The following is a 15928-nucleotide window of genomic DNA, read 5'->3' on the forward strand; positions in this document are numbered from 1 at the left end:
AAATAAGATAGTGTTACTCAACTCTGCCTGGCCTCTAGCATGGACAACAAAAAACGGGGATGCAGACTTACGGTCGAACGGCAGCTCCGTCGTCAAAAGCATCTCGATGGTGCAGGCGAAAACGAATATTACCTTGTTCTCTCTCTACGCACAGACGTAGGCTACATTGTAATGCAACCTGCCAATTTCCTGATTTCATACACATGCCCAGCCCATAAGAATGAACTTTATTGAACATAAGTTAGTAATCACAAAAAATATCAATCTGTCATCATTGCAGGTTTACAGCCATCAACTTTTAGTAGCGCGTTTCTAAGAACTGTTCTCTGATCAATGTCGCATTAGAATTTTGAGGCTGGCAGAACATTTTTAAGGAACAGAACTGAACTGTCCTTTGTATCGTAATACAGAATGAGTTCATTCAAAATATCATGATCCAGCGACGACAAACGGTGAAATTAAGCAGCATTGACCTAAAAGATATATAGAATACACTGCATTTACGTGAGTGGAATATCACTCACAATTTACATGGAGATATACTGTGGCAGAGAATGAATTTGAAAAGTCTCTTAGAGGAACAACACTCCCATACACAATTGAACGATATAAACTACCGTTTCATTTCAATATGAATTATTACTCAATTGTATATAGAATGAATTACAAATGCCCACATACATACAGTAATTTGGATCTACAGCGATTCTGATCACAAATATATAACAATGTGACTGAACTGTATACATTTTGTCGCTGTGGAATCAAAGTAGTTTGGTTGTGTCCATTTTACACATTTCGAGAAAATTAACTTCAAATTATTATGCATAGAAAATCACGTTTTTGTGAAATTTTCATTTTTTTTTTGGCCCTAATTGGCTTTTGAAACAATATGATAAGCGTAAACAAATTTTTTATGAATTTGAAAATTTAATATCAAAATTTGAAAAATGGACATAAGCTACTTTGACTATATATAGAAACACTATATTTTATTTCTCATTACTTTCCTCAGCTGATATCTCATTTCCCCGGCTCTGAATCTATCCTGTTCCGCCTGCGTCTTTGTTATTAACGGGGTAATAGGGAGAGACTTGTAATTCTTATCTAAGGACACAAACGTGAAAAAAGCACTACACGCCCGAAACCACTGCACGTCGGGCTGTCCTTCTATAAGACGCACACGCTCCACATCTACAACCACTTCAATTTCGATGGATTTACGACTAGTGAAAATCGGACGCGATTTCAGATGCATGACGCAGCCTTTCGAAATGGGCTTGTGAAAATTTGTGGCGTCCATTGATGCCGTCACTACGTTTGTGCGGCAATGCCGTGCGGCACATATTCCAGCCGCCTCGTCCATCATTTTCATTGTAACTCCGCCCGCGACTTTGCCATGTACGCCGCAATCTCCAACGTTAACTAGATGTATCAAAGATGACTGCGCGTGCGCTACAGTACCAAGTTGAGCTTCACCAGGTTGTACATTCGGTAACGTGAAATCGGAATGTAAATCAACATCATTTACTGATGCTCTCTCATTTTTCTGCTTTTCGTAACGAAGAATACCAGCTTGTTTTGTAGCATCACTTTGATACTGTAATTCCGGTACGGACGTATGTACAGTGCCATCGTCAAGAATTGGGACGTACCACAATGTAGCCTTGTTTGTTAAACGTTTCTTGCCAGTGAGAACGTTCTCTCCCCATACAGTCATCTGTACTTCTAATGATCTTGGAGATGTAAATGTAATCTCGCCGTGAAGATGCGCAACTTCACCGACGAACATCGGTAAACAAAAATCAGTTCTCTCTACTCTCGCTAACACGCAAAGAACGTTTGGATCTGTAGGATCTTTGTTCGCGTTGCAGAATCTAGTAGACGCGATCATCCCGGCTTCTTCAATCATTTTTAAAATAGTGCCTCCGTGCACATTCCCAGCTATATTTGCGTCACCAGGTTGCATTACTCGGCATACAGTAACCGGTATTGGAATGTGCGGTATTCCTGGACTTCTTGAAGATGAGGCCATTGTACAGTGCGAGTAATCTGACAATAACAAAAAAAAGTTGATGTCACTGTTAATAACTTGATAATTTCAAATCACCACAAGACTGCGATACAATGAAAAGATAGGAAGGTGTCAAAACGACCCATGGAGAATTCAATGAAAGTGCGTATTTCTGGAGTCGTGTGGGAAAATGTCCTACTCGGAATAAATTTACCAATTTTTCAGGATTTTACTCTGGTACTGTAAGTCTTAAAATTTTGAAAAAGTGTCCTCTTTTCAGATTCTCAAAATATGGTAACCCTACACTATGTTGAACTTGAGCAAGCATGATATGTTTCTGATAAAGAAAGAAATTTCAGCTACATCACAGTCTTATCTGAATGTTAATTGTAACATAACTGTAAACTGGTGTACTTTGGATTCTTTTATGCAAAATTTGGAAAAAAAATAATAATGCGTACTATTAAAAATGTTACACAATTCAATGAATTCATGAGGCCATAAATATTCAAGTAGTTAGTAGGCTACCCATCCCGGCTGTTTGATAATGAAAGACAAACTTTCCCACATAACAGCTGTGTCTATAGATTAAGGGTGTGTATAAAAAAAATTCATTAGATTTTATTATATTGTACAAAACATCACAAAAACTTATGGAATCACAAAGCAAACACATGGAAGTTAATTTGAAACATGGCTTTTTCATATTATCACACAATTTCAGACAATGTAGCCATGTCGGCGTCGGCGACACAGCGTTGACACTGTCTCATCTCATTCGATCAAAGTATCATGTTTTTGATGCAGTTGATTGCATATGCCAGGAATTGGTAACCTCTGACATGCGTGATTTCTCAAATGAGTGAATGACTAGACACACGGTAGGCTATATCTCGCCCCTTTCAAAACAACAAGCACTTTAAAATATGAAACATTAATTGTGGCAAAGGCACCTCGATTATACCACCACATTCATAGCCACCGCCACCGATAAAACGTGAAAAGAGACTTACCTACAGTATAGAAACACTTCGCAGTCGCTCTTGCTGTTACCTCCTTAGCTGCAACCCTCCTGCTAATAACCAATTCAGCCTTACTACTAGCGATACATGCACGCAAAACGCTCCTGCCGCTGGCATAAACTCGAATCGCGTTCATGATCAGTGATCACGACTTGACGAATAGATTCATTCCACACTGTTTACAAACGTATGCTTCTAGAACGCGTGATCGCATCGACAATGTAAATAACGAATGTTACCGTGATCTGTCATGTTTCATTACCCAACGTAGTTCATTGAACTATGATATCATTATAACATGTGGCTGAGATGACAACATGAGTTGAAACGAGGCGAGATATGGATAGGCGTCTGCCTGCGCCTCCCAAAATTTTCGAAGCGTACGTTGTGATGCCCCAGATGAGAGCTTCGACTCAGAAATATTATCCTCATTATCTTTATTCCAATGCTAATCTAGTTTATTATTAGGTTCCGTTCCGAAAATCGTCTATTTGTGACGCCATATGTTTGCTCTATGTCACAATCGATCTGTTATGTATTATAAAAAAATCGATCGACCCCTAATTTTCGGTACAGTACAATGCGATCTGCGGGCTTATTATTGTTATCCGCTCAGTGCACATGTACAATGAAATTACCAATGAAGAACGGGCTTATATCCGACTACAACCTGCTCTCTGCATAAGCATTCTCTTTAAAAGGTGAAAACTTTCAAATACCTTGGGTGTCAATGTCAATATCGCCCCCGCGAATAGCATTGTATAAATACTAGTCGGCCCTCAATTCTACCGGACCACGGCCTGACATTGATCTCGCCTTCATCACATGTCATGTCATTTTGTCGCTTTGTATTTTCGTCTTATCTTGTTTTACCCTTCGTTCAGTGTGCAAGTGGACGCCTGATCGCGCTCTCTACATCGCCTATGCCCAGGTGGGTGTTTGATTTCAACGACTATTCTCTAAGTGGTTTCGACACCTAAATTGCTGTCTTTTCATTGTATCCCAGTCTTGTGGATATTTGAAATGATGGAATTATTATTAAACTAATACTGGTGTATATGATCTATTATCCTATCTTAATTCAAAGAACCGTCCTGGATGTCTACTACCGGCGTTCCACCATAATTATAGGTATGAGTTGAGTGCGTCTCTTAGCTTCCACGCTACCCCGGTTGTTCCGTGGAACACCAGTTAAACCACTGCTCTAGTACCAACCAGTGCTGGGATCAAGTCACTACCTTCGAGTCACAAGTCATTTTCGTCGCCTATCTTCGTTAACTCTTCAATCAGTGTGCTGTGCGTGCATGATTCCTTTTTACATTACCTAGGCTAGGTGAGTGTCCGATTTCGTAGACTAATCCCAAGTCGTTTCGACACCTTCCTATCGTTCATTGTATCGCAGTCTTGTGGTATATTGAATTATGATCAAATTGTTAAATTTCAAACATCAACTGGGCTCCGGTCGTGGCTTATTTTCTAAACGCGTTGCATTGCATTGCAGGCATTCTCAGATTCAGAGCAAGTTGAACAAGGTTATATTGACCTATAATGCCATGCGTTGACGAAACCAGAGCCCAACGGTATAGTTTTGCGGTATGTATATCGCACCTAGAACTTTACACTGTCTCGAACGTGGAGTTCATCCTGGATCCTGACGTTTCTCAACTTGGCCAAAAAATGCTGAATATGTGATAACATAGAACTCGGCAATTGAGTGGAGCTGTTCTCTAGTACTAACCGGCGATCATATTTAAGTGAGTGTGTGAATAATAGATTGAATGCTCTAACTGCGATCTCCTATTGTGTCTAGCAACGTTCTGCAATGACGGACGCAATGAACAAGGAATTATGAAATAAAATGGACAATGAACAGGAGACGGTTCACCTTGTTTGTACAAACACACATTCATCAACATATCAGTACAGTCTGCTGCTTTTTTAAACGTGATCAACAGATAAAATACCATTTCCGACATGATGGCTATTGGTCACTTATAAGCTGTTACATATTTCAAGGAGGAACTTAACCCTAACTTAACGCATAGAGCCATAGCAGTGAAAAAGTTGGCGCTTACAATCGTATATTTCACCAAAAATACTCCGGGACCAATAAAAAGCACGAAAGACGCTGCAAATATTTCGATAATCAACTATTCCATAACATGAAATAGCTACCGTACCTACACTCAATATATGAAAATCCCATGCTAAAAAAAGTTTCGGCTATCAGGGAGTCAAGTTACGAAGTTGCAATGATGGAAAATACAGACACGAATCACTGCTCGGTGCATTAGTAAACTTGAACTGGTGTTTTATACATGAAGTTTGGGGTGTTTCCGTTTACAGATAAAATTTCCTATCAGTCGTCTCAGGAGGTTCGGTTATACACTGGAAAATCCTAATGCATCAACGAAAGTATCATACAAAACCAGGGACAAACATCTACATCAGTCATTCTCTCTTCGCTTTAACGTCATCCATGCCTCTAAGTCTTTCTAGAAGTGGCGGGTGGGAGTAGTGCCTCGTCGAGTACAACCAATCAGCCACAGGAAAAGATAAGTTGTCTTTAAACAATTTTAGCAACGCAGTCTTCAAATACTGCTTTTTCCCGAGATTAACGGCAAATTCATCAGCTTGAAATTCGAACCGGCGACTGAGCACGTTCATCAGAAACGACATGACTTCGTTGAACGGAGAAAAAAGGAACGAGAAAACCACGTATAGTCTAATCAAAATGGGCTGGAAATTTGGAAATCCGAAACCAGAAAACAAAACGTGCATATTCATCAATTTGCCAAACATGAAAAACATGAAGAAAATATTAAACTGCATGATTACCAAGTTTTTAACCATGTGCGAATAATACCAATGCCCTAATTCGTGTCCAAGGACAGCAACAACTTCCTCGGTATTACAACCAATTTTTTTCTTAGACTCTCCAGTAGCATCACCATCTTCGGATTGTGAGATGTCTTCTTTTTTAAAATCTTCTTCCTTATCCTCACGCGTAACAGGAGAGTAGTCTTCCAGTAAGGTATCAAACAATACAATTCTTTTGTTTTTACGGAATCCGTACATATACGCGTTACTATGTGAAGATCGCTTTGAACCCTCCACAACATACAGCTTCTGCAGTGGATAATCCAAACTTTTAGCAAGGTTTTCGATCTTCTGTTTCAAATCGCCTTCCGGTAAAGGTGTGTATTTATCAAAAAGAGGGGCAATGTATTCCGGATATACATGGAGCAGAACCATGGAGATAATAAATACGATCAGCCAGGCATAGACAAAGAAATAGTCACCACCAACTTTTACAATGTATATGATTAACGCCATCAAAGGCATGGATATTGCTTCAGACACAGCAGTTTTTTTCATCATATCAGTCAAGAAAAATCCAAGAGTCATTTTGTTGAATCCGTGATTTTCTTCGATAACAAACGTGTAGTACAGTTTCCAGGGTAAGTCAGTAATGAGGCTAAAAATGTTTCCCAAAAAGGAAAACATCAGTGAGTGGACGATTTCATTTCCTGGATCACAGCCGAGTTTTCCCAATACCTTTCCTGATAGGTCCCACAGAAATGGAAGTCCACCAAGGCACAATATAAGGGTTAATTCTATTTGTGAATAAAGCCCGTTCCAGAATCCGTAGTTGCTTTTGTCGAGGGCATAAAGTCTGGATTTCTCGAAGGTTCCTGAATCTATGACAGACGTCAATTCTTTGGGTATGTCTTTCACGATTTTATAGATCTTATGTTGCCTGCTGGACAAATATGTCTCCCAAACATATATCAGCCATGCAAATGCCAAGACGGCAGAAAATACCTCCATATTTATCCAACTAATTATCCCTTCGTATTGCAATTTTATTCAGTATATTTGAGGAGGGTTGGTTCGATTATGTTCACAATAAGAGCAATTCTGTTCACAATAAGAGCAGTCTCATGTTCACAATAAGAGCAGTCATGTTCACAATAAGAACAGTCTCATGCTCACAATAAGAGCAGTCATGTTCACAATAGGAACAGTCTCAGGTTCACACTAAGAGCAGTCATGTTCACAATAAGAACAGTCTCATGTTCACAATAGTATTCACAATACACATACCAGACATGGTGTGTCCGAATAAGACACGATGTCCTAGAGTCAACGCTGTCCGAAACTCCGAACACACCCAGACATGATGACCAAAAACTGACAAATTATTACATGAAAAAAACTATATTTTAACGAAATCTGGCACGATGAGGAATTCCGGAGGTTACATCACGCATCATGGTAGAAATAATTCAAAATTTTCGTAGTGCAACGAAGTGTTGGGATCAAGTCACTACCTTCGAGTCACGAGTCATTTCGAGTTATTGCACATTTAGACTCATCGAGTCAAGTCAATCTATTTTCGAAGGTGACTTGACTCGAGTCAAGTCAAGGCACTCGATTTTCGAATTCAATTTCAATAAGATAAGAGGTTTGGTTAAGGTAAGAATAGAGAACAGAAATAGACATTTTGCTACTATAAATTACTTCACAATACTAGTTTACTACAGCGTAAGCTGCAAGCTTCGATCACTTCGTTTGCGGTCGATTTATTTGTGAGAGAACAATGGAGGCTCAGTAAAACGCACGCGATCATTGAATGATTGGTCGCTCTCACGGGTGACACCATCGTTTCGCGAACAATTCGACCATATGCAAGATACAGTGATTTTTATCGACATCGATTTATGACTTGAAATTTACTCGTGAATTTTGCTTCGAGTCACGAGTCAATCCACATTTCTGATACGCCGAGTCAAGTCAAGTCATACGAAAAAGGTGACTCGAGTCAACCTAACACTGGTGCAGCGAGGGATACGTTCCTACATCTCGGGTAGAAAATTCTGTCCTTACTATAAGTATAGCTTATGAAGAATGGAGACAGAACGTTCAACAGGAGCAGTTGTTGACGGAAGGCACTGAAGTTGTGCGTATACACTGCTGGTGACAAACTGTATTGCTTCGTTCTGGCAATTGAGTCTACATCACAATTTTTCCTCATGCGCTTCTTGATATGAGAACCACGCAATATACCGACGCAGTCTTGCTTAAGTTGGGATATTGCGGTACGTTGAGCATAACATCATGTCAACCAATTTTGTTGTTTATGACTTGCAGACAATATGGGCCGTCTACAACGGCAAGCCTATTAAGTAGGGTACAAGCTGTAAAATGTCAAATGATAAGTTCACAGACAGTACAAAATCTACGACAAACGAAATGCAGGTTGCAAAAATGAACAATTTTGACATTTTTTGACGTAACGCTACAAAAAAATCTAAACTACACTATACTATCTTATTTACTTCTCATTGAGTGTGCATGCCTCGTCTTTACATCGCCCAGGCCAAGGTGGGTGCCTGATTCCTTAGACTACTCCAAGTAGCTTCGACACCTACTTCCTATATCTTTTCATTGTATCGCATTTTGTGGTGTATCGAACTGATAGAAATTGCTAACAAACCAATGATGATGATCAGCAACTGTAAGGGTATGTTTTATTATTGGATAATTATTGATGCATATTGTATCACCTTGATATTGTTTCTCGTTGTCATTTTACGCAACATAAAGCCAAATTTCACACTACTTTGCGATTTAAAGGGGTTCTGGTGATCTGACATATTTATTTTTAAATATTCGGAATCGGTGCGACAATAGCGATCGATAAATTCCAGTCATTATAAATTCTCAGCAGATTATGATGAATTACGCAATGACAGGTGAGACTGGACCCGTCTGTGCCTCGTCTGTGCCTCCCTTCTCTATTAGCGCTTTAGTTCAGTGGTTCTTAACCGGATGTAATGACCCCCAAAGGGGTAATTTGCCAGTTTTTAGGGGGTAATTCAATATTGACGTTTTTTATATAGTTATAAAGGTGCACTGAAGTATTTTCAAAAGTAAATATGAATGTAGGCTAACATATATTTTTGCGAAATTGTATATATTTCGTTTCACTTAAAAACACACCATCCCTACTGTGATATCATGGTAACCATTAGTGATTATGAATAACAGAGCCGAATGTAGTTTTTAGTATAATGCTAGGCAAGTCCCATTTATTTTGCAGTAGTGCGGAATGCGGATCATATATTGCGTTGCGCATGCTAGCAAATTGAAAGACAACAAGGGGCGTCTAAGTTTGGATTTAGAGCTATAGTGCAGTGAAAATATCGTAAAAATATAGTTGTAAGTATTGAAACGTGTAGTGGTATAGTGCTAGTCTGTAAAATTAAGCCTGAAATCATCAAAATGCCGTGTGGGTTCGCGTTCAAAATGAATAACCAATCTTCGTCATGATGGCATAGAGCTTTGTAATTGAATTTCCTTCAACTTATTGCTGTGAACTGTGAAGTAAGAATTTCTGCAATCGTATCTATCAAAACGAAATAGGTTTTCGATTGATAATTCCATGAGATGCTGTCTATGTAAATCAACCCACCGCCACCATGCACTCAATAAATGAACAGAATAATTAAGTAGGGAGGATACGAACCCTTGAGAAGTTCTGGTTTATGTGAACGCGAGCTCGAAGAAACGGTGAATTCCTCGTCGGAGGTTTTCTGGGCTCCTCATCCCCCGACGACAAAAAAGACCAGAAACAGACAAGATGATGGTACTCGAAAGAAAAAATGCGAATGGAAAGAGCAAGAAGGATCGTCTCTAAAAGGACCACAAAATGAGGAAAAATGGGACATCGTGCATTTGGTCGAAGTGGAAGCCATATTAAAAGACCGCAACTAGTCGTTTCGACATCCTCCTGTCTGGTCATTACAACCAATTGTGTATTGTGTATTGCATTGTGTATTGTGTGGGTCTTGACAGGATGAAAATATAAACTGAAGATAACAATCTATCTATACTCTTAGTGATACTGTTAAATAGGGTACAAGTAGTCTGGGAAGCAACCTGCCCCTCAGTAACATGGCCAAATTAAAGTAAACTTTTAAAATTTCTGTTATAGAGTGAAACAGTTATTCCGAGTCATATGAATGAAAGAGGTCGGATTACAGAATTGCCGTAAATGAATAAATCCCAAGGGTTGCAGCAGGTAGAGATGATTGAAAATGAACAGTCGAAATTTCAGAAATTATATGCTGTGCATACTCGAGTCAACTTTTTGCGATGACTTGACTTAATTGACTGGAGTTACTTTGCAAAAATGACTTAACTTGACTCTGTGTCTCAAAATGTAAATTGACTCGTGACTCAAAGCTAATTTTTTTGAGTCAACTTCGAGTCATCAATCTATCGGTCTCGACTGGGTCGCTGTACCTGTACGTACTTTACGTACGTACATCGTGTTTGGGGGTGTTCGGGCATCGTGTCAGGAGTGTGTTCGGACTGCGTTGACACTCGTACATCGTGTCTGGGGGTGTTCGGACATCATGTCTGGGGTGTGTTCGGACTTTGTTGCCACTCGGACATCGTGTCCGGGGGATATGGTGGTGCTGCGACTGATGTCATTGTGAATACAACGACTGCTCTTATTGTGAACATGAGACTGCTCTTATTGTGAACATGACTGCTCTTATTGTGAACATGAGACTGCTCTTATTGTGAACATGACTGTTCTTATTGTGAACACGAGACTGTTCTTATTGTGAACATGACTGCTCTTATTGTGAACATGAGACTGTTCTTATTGTGAACATGACTGCTCTTATTGTGAACATGAGACTGTTCTTATTGTGAGCATGACTGCTCTTATTGTAAACATGAGACTGTTCTTATTGTGAACATGACTGCTCTTATTGTGAACATGAGACTGTTCTTATTGTGAACATGGCTGTTCTTATTGTATTATCATGTCTGGGGTATCTTCGGACTGCATTGACACTCTGAACATCATGTCTGGGGGTGTTTGGATATCATGACTGAGGTGCGTCCGCATTGCGTTGCCAATCGGAAATCGTGTTCGGACATCATGCCCCGGCCTGTGTTCAAATATCAAGTCTAGGGTGTGTTCATAAAATCATGTTTGGGGTGTCTTCGGACTGCGTTGACACTCGGACATCATATCTGGGGCGTGGCGAGCTCGGACATCGTGTCTGGAGGATGTCTGGGGAGTATTCGGTCATCAGGTCTGGGGTGTGTCTGGGAAGGGGCGTTCGGACATCGTGTCTGGGGTGTGTTCGGACTGCGTGTACACTCGGACATCGTGTCTGGGGGGGGTTCGGATATCGTGTCTGGGGTGTGTTCGGACTGCGTTGACACTCGGACATCATGTCTGGGGCGTGGTGAGTTCGGACACCGTGTATGGAGGATGTCTGGGGAGTGTTCGGACATCATGTCTGGGGTGTGTCTGGGGGGGGGGCGTTCGGAAATCGTGTCTGGGATGTGTTCGGACTGCGTTGACACTCGGACATCGTGTCTGGGGGTGTTCGGGCATCATGTCAGGAGTGTGTTCGAACTGCGTTGACACTCGGACATCGTGTCTGGGGGTGTTCGGACATCATGTCTGGGTTGTGTTCGGACTATGTTGACATTCGGACATCGTGTCCGGGGGATATGGTGGTGCTGCGACTGATGTTATTGTGAATACAACGACTGCTCTTATTGTGAACATGAGACTGCTCTTATTGTGAACATGACTGCTCTTATTGTGAACATGAGACTGCTCTTATTGTGAACAGAATTGCTCTTATTGTGAACATAATCGAACCAACCCTGTAGGTATATTTCACACGACTGCAACGCACAGCACACGTAGAGATAAGTGCAGTGTCACTGGTAAATACTAAACTGCGGACCAGGACGCAGAAGGCAAAATCAAGATGGCGAAACGAGTGGACCGCGGAACAGGTAAAATTTGTAAAACTAAACTTCCCATCATACCATACCACTGTATCAAAACCTTGTGGTGTTTTGAATTGATGAAACTTTTAATAAAATGATACTGATCAACAGGAGATCAAGTGGAGCTGGGGACCGGGCGGACTATCCTACCTACGCTGTAAATTGCTATGATCCTACAACCTACAATATGTATCCATGCTATCACAAAATCCAACCTTGAAAACGGCGGCTCAGGCGCAACTCTAATACTTATTCTATGCAAAAAAGACCTTCTGTCACGCGCAACTTATTGCCGCCGACAACAACCACTGCTTCCAGTCTGCCTGGCTGGCCCATGTAAATAAGACTCGGAATTATCCCCATGCCTGCCACAACTTATCGTTAACAACTTAACATTAAATCAAAATCTTGTCCCAACTCCTAATCACTGAACTGCGGTTCGCTACTTATTTACAGAACTATCCTAATCTTGCTGAAGGCCATGCACACTGCACAGGGTCGCTAAACGCCAGAGCCACGCTAACGCGACATTGGTTGGTTGTTGAATATCTGTGGGCGTTGATGCGCCTAACGGCAGTCGAGGTTGTTTTTGTTTACAAGCGCAAGGGTCACTTTAACCTGGCGTAGTCTTCCTATGCGTGTATTTGCAGTAAGTCAGAAAATATGCCATTACCGGCCAATTTACCAGAGAATCTCATGTCACCGCGCGAGCAAATTGTACATATGGAGCGATATGTGCAAGATCAGAAGCTGGGCGCTGGAAATTTCGGAACGGCGTACTTGGTAATAGATCGTAATTGCCCGAAAAATGAAGAAACAAAAAAAGTTCTGAAACGAATTCACGTAGGAAATATCGAACCTGGCGAAACAACTGATGCCAAAAAAGAGGCGAACTTACTCTCCCGGCTTAAGCACAAGTACGTAGTGCAATTTCACGACAGTTTTTTCGACGGCAGTTACTTTTGCATTGTGACGGAATATTGTGATGGTGGTGACATGGATATTAAATTAGGGGAATACAAAAAGAAGGGTGAATTTGTTCAAGAAAAACAAGTCATCGAATGGTTGCAACAGCTTCTAGAAGCTTTACGTTATCTTCACCGTCAACACATTCTTCACAGAGATTTGAAGGCAAAGAATATATTCCTCAAAGCGAATCAAGTAAAGCTTGGTGACTTTGGAATATCCAAGATTTTAATGGGGACTACAGACATGGCTAGTACATTCGTCGGGACACCGTATTATATGAGTCCCGAAGTGATAAAACATGATAAATACAATGACAAAAGTGATATTTGGTCTCTTGGTTGCATATTGTATGAAATCTGCACATTGAAGCATGCGTTTGACGGACAAAGTTTGATGGCTGTGATGTATAAAATTGTGACCGGCGATATACCGGAGTTACCTCAGATGTATTCCGCGAATTTGGGTAATATTATGAGTCAAATGTTGGCGAGAGAACAAGAAAAACGATCATCCTCGAAAGAACTTCTTCAACATGTAATTTTCAAGCCTGCGTCAGAAAAAGAAAAGTCTTCGGTAGCCGGGTTGACACCAAAACAACGTTTACGCTTGAAAAAACAAGAGGAAGCCGATGAAAGGTTTCGTAAACTGCAAGAACTTACGGAAAAAAAGCGCATGGAAAACGATATTCGCAGACGCGAGTCTGCTTCCAGAAATTTCCATCACACGTCGATCGAGAATTCACCGCCTCATGATACAAAACGACCTGACCATTTTAATCAAGTCCAACATGACAGCAGCATGCCACACAGACCCACTGTTGGTGACCATAACTCCATTGCTCGCAATGATAAACGTTCAAAGTACATGGTGCACGAAACCTCGCCTACTTCTCCGAGTTTAACATTAACCCCGAATGATGTAGTGTTCACTGATGTGCCTGCAGGTAACGCTACTTCTAGCGGCCATGTACCTTTTGATGCAGATGCAACATTGGACCTGGCACTATCATATTCTCAAGAAGGAATAATACCAGACGACGAATTTTTAGCCGAAACATACTACAGCCTTGGAAATGATTTTGAAGACATTGGATCGTCAGATCTTGATGATCTTGATTTGGAAGATGACACTATGCTGAGTGATTCCGAATACAAAGCCATGCTCAATCAGCTCCAACAGTTCGCAGTAGATGGTGATGAATCTACAATGCTGCCAAAAAAGGACTCTAAAATGCCTGGTAAACCTGCACAAAACTCTGCGATCACGAGTAACATTGTAACATCGCAAATAGCTAACATGAGAAAAAACTGTATAGACGCGATGGGAGAGGAAATATTCAACAAAGCTTATGCATATTTGCGAGGAATTTGGTCGAGTAAATTAGTGCCTACTGCTCCGGAATACGATTTAGTGGTGAAGAGGCTCAATGACATTGTGAAAGATGATAGAAAATGCTTTCTTTTAGAACAACTAGTGTATCTTGAAAATGAAACCACATAGTAGAATCCACCGTGTAATGCGCTTTTGAACGAGTTAGCTTGTCACACTATATCGCACATTGACTTGAACCATAACCGACACTGCATTTGGCTGGTATTTTTGTGCTTATCCACTGTGGATACTTTGTTTACGATGTGTTGCATGGATAAAACTTGAAACAGAAACTGATTGCCGATACATAGTGCTTGATATTGATGGTATGACTACTCTGTGAAGCAATTTGTTCAGTAGCTTAGAATTGATTGGTTTGAATAGTGTGAAGTTCTACATGTTAGCTATATTTTGATGATCGTGAGTAGACTAAATTTGTTGCATATTTATTGTATTCTCTCGGACCAATTTCTCATGATGCAATTTGGTGCTTCTAACCTATTTATTCAATTTTGATTTTGAAGGTAGGCTTTTGCTGAACGATACCTTATCAAATATTGAGGCGGGTACGGTAGTTATTATCTGTAATCCACCAGTTCTGTGATAGGCTAGTGAGACTAATGCACTCTGACATTAGGAGTTTCGGGTGATTTCAATGGGCTTGTAGGCTTATGTATCAGAGTTGGTCTGTAACATAGTAGCTTACTTCTATTTTTTTGTCTTCTACTTGAAGAAGTTTTAACATGCAATGCTAACTATTTTGATCACCTCTGCTATAAGGCCTATAGAGAACCTGACTGTGTGCAACATGGTTTTCAGGTAATCTCCAATATCACACTAATAGGAATGTAACTCTACCAATTATGCACTAGCCTATAGCCTAGTTCACTAGAGTTTTTCATGTGGTGCTACAGAGAAAAATGCGTTAATTTGTACAGAAACATATTCAGGAAGGTATTTTGTTGTTGGATTCAACTTGATGCTAATAGTACGCTTGTCTTGGATATGAATTCCAGGACAGCTCTAATTCTATGCATGTTTCCTTTAATTCTGGAGGATTATATCGTCAACAAATCCAATTTTATAGAAAGTAGGAGATAGCATCTTTCGACTGCTGTTCTGTTTGGCATGGTTTGTCTATCTATTGGTGATAATTGATACAGGCCTACCAACGCATGCCGATATTTCCTATAAAACATTTGCCTTAAAATGGTACGGTAACTGTATCGGTTGTTTATATTTCTAGACATGCAGCATGTCTCTAGCAATAATTTTGCCAGCTTTCCAACATGCATAGTAAATGTTCTTATGGAGTTTAATGATTTCCAGCATTTTTTGCACTCAAAATTCAATATTATGTCTATTCAATTACAGATACACATGCCTTACTGTTGATGATATTTCGTCTCAAAAAGTATTAATTTAACCTTGGTGCCTGACCATATCATTTTCTCATTGGTACCTTCAAGGGGGATTCCTATTCTATAAGTTGTGCCATGGCTCAATAGAATGATACATGTATGCTATCAGGGATCAAATATGGTACGTTTTCCATCTTTCATGCCTTTTACAATTTTTCTGTATTGTTTTGTAGACTTATCTGTTTTCTGTTATTGATTCATATATGTTTTCCCTGCCTTCGTTGAGTAGTAAGTTAGCACTAGATTGTTTTCTCTGAATGTTGTTTTATAGATATATTTTCAGATATATTTGTAGT

General features: G+C 40.2%; 4 protein-coding genes and 1 long non-coding RNA gene across 5 annotated transcripts in view; 3 read left to right on the forward strand and 2 right to left on the reverse strand.

Moving 5' to 3' along the window:
* Nucleotides 1-15928, forward strand: part of LOC145455728 (fibrinogen-like protein A) — an 89213-nt gene that overhangs the window by 41698 nt on the left and 31587 nt on the right. The window lies entirely within an intron of this gene.
* On the reverse strand, nucleotides 211-3527 carry LOC145456568 (cytosolic acyl coenzyme A thioester hydrolase-like). Its single transcript, XM_080334706.1, has 2 exons — nucleotides 3028-3527; nucleotides 211-2052 (listed from the first exon to the last, which is right to left on the reverse strand). Exons 1-2 carry the CDS (start codon nucleotides 3170-3172, stop codon nucleotides 986-988), a joined length of 1212 nt encoding a protein of 403 aa, XP_080190832.1. The 5' UTR covers nucleotides 3173-3527; the 3' UTR covers nucleotides 211-985.
* Nucleotides 3533-5336, forward strand: LOC145456569 (uncharacterized). The gene is made up of 2 exons (XR_013920649.1): nucleotides 3533-3967; nucleotides 4538-5336. It is a non-coding gene; the product is annotated as an uncharacterized LOC145456569 (long non-coding RNA).
* Nucleotides 4876-11885, reverse strand: LOC145456567 (CAAX prenyl protease 1 homolog). Its single transcript, XM_080334705.1, has 2 exons — nucleotides 11749-11885; nucleotides 4876-6909 (listed from the first exon to the last, which is right to left on the reverse strand). The coding sequence occupies exon 2, from the start codon at nucleotides 6865-6867 to the stop codon at nucleotides 5488-5490; it is 1380 nt and encodes a 459-aa protein (XP_080190831.1). The 5' UTR covers nucleotides 6868-6909; nucleotides 11749-11885; the 3' UTR covers nucleotides 4876-5487.
* LOC145456565 (serine/threonine-protein kinase Nek11-like) lies at nucleotides 12085-15904 on the forward strand. Its single transcript, XM_080334703.1, has one exon. The coding sequence runs from the start codon at nucleotides 12535-12537 to the stop codon at nucleotides 14338-14340; it is 1806 nt and encodes a 601-aa protein (XP_080190829.1). The 5' UTR covers nucleotides 12085-12534; the 3' UTR covers nucleotides 14341-15904.

This window comes from Botryllus schlosseri, chromosome 14 (assembly GCF_051294905.1).
Source record: "Botryllus schlosseri isolate E-star chromosome 14, Bs_hap1, whole genome shotgun sequence".
Classification (NCBI taxonomy): Eukaryota; Metazoa; Chordata; class Ascidiacea; order Stolidobranchia; family Styelidae; genus Botryllus; species Botryllus schlosseri.

Coding starts and splice junctions, on each gene's coding strand:
- LOC145456568 (XM_080334706.1), bottom strand. CDS start 3,172: ATGAACGCGATTCGAGTTTATGCCAGCGGCAGGAGCGTTTTGCGTGCA. Junction 2,053..3,027: donor GAAGTGTTTCTATACTGTAG/GTAAGTCTCTTT, acceptor TGTTATTGTCAG/ATTACTCGCACTGTACAATG.
- LOC145456567 (XM_080334705.1), bottom strand. CDS start 6,867: ATGGAGGTATTTTCTGCCGTCTTGGCATTTGCATGGCTGATATATGTT.
- LOC145456565 (XM_080334703.1), top strand. CDS start 12,535: ATGCCATTACCGGCCAATTTACCAGAGAATCTCATGTCACCGCGCGAG.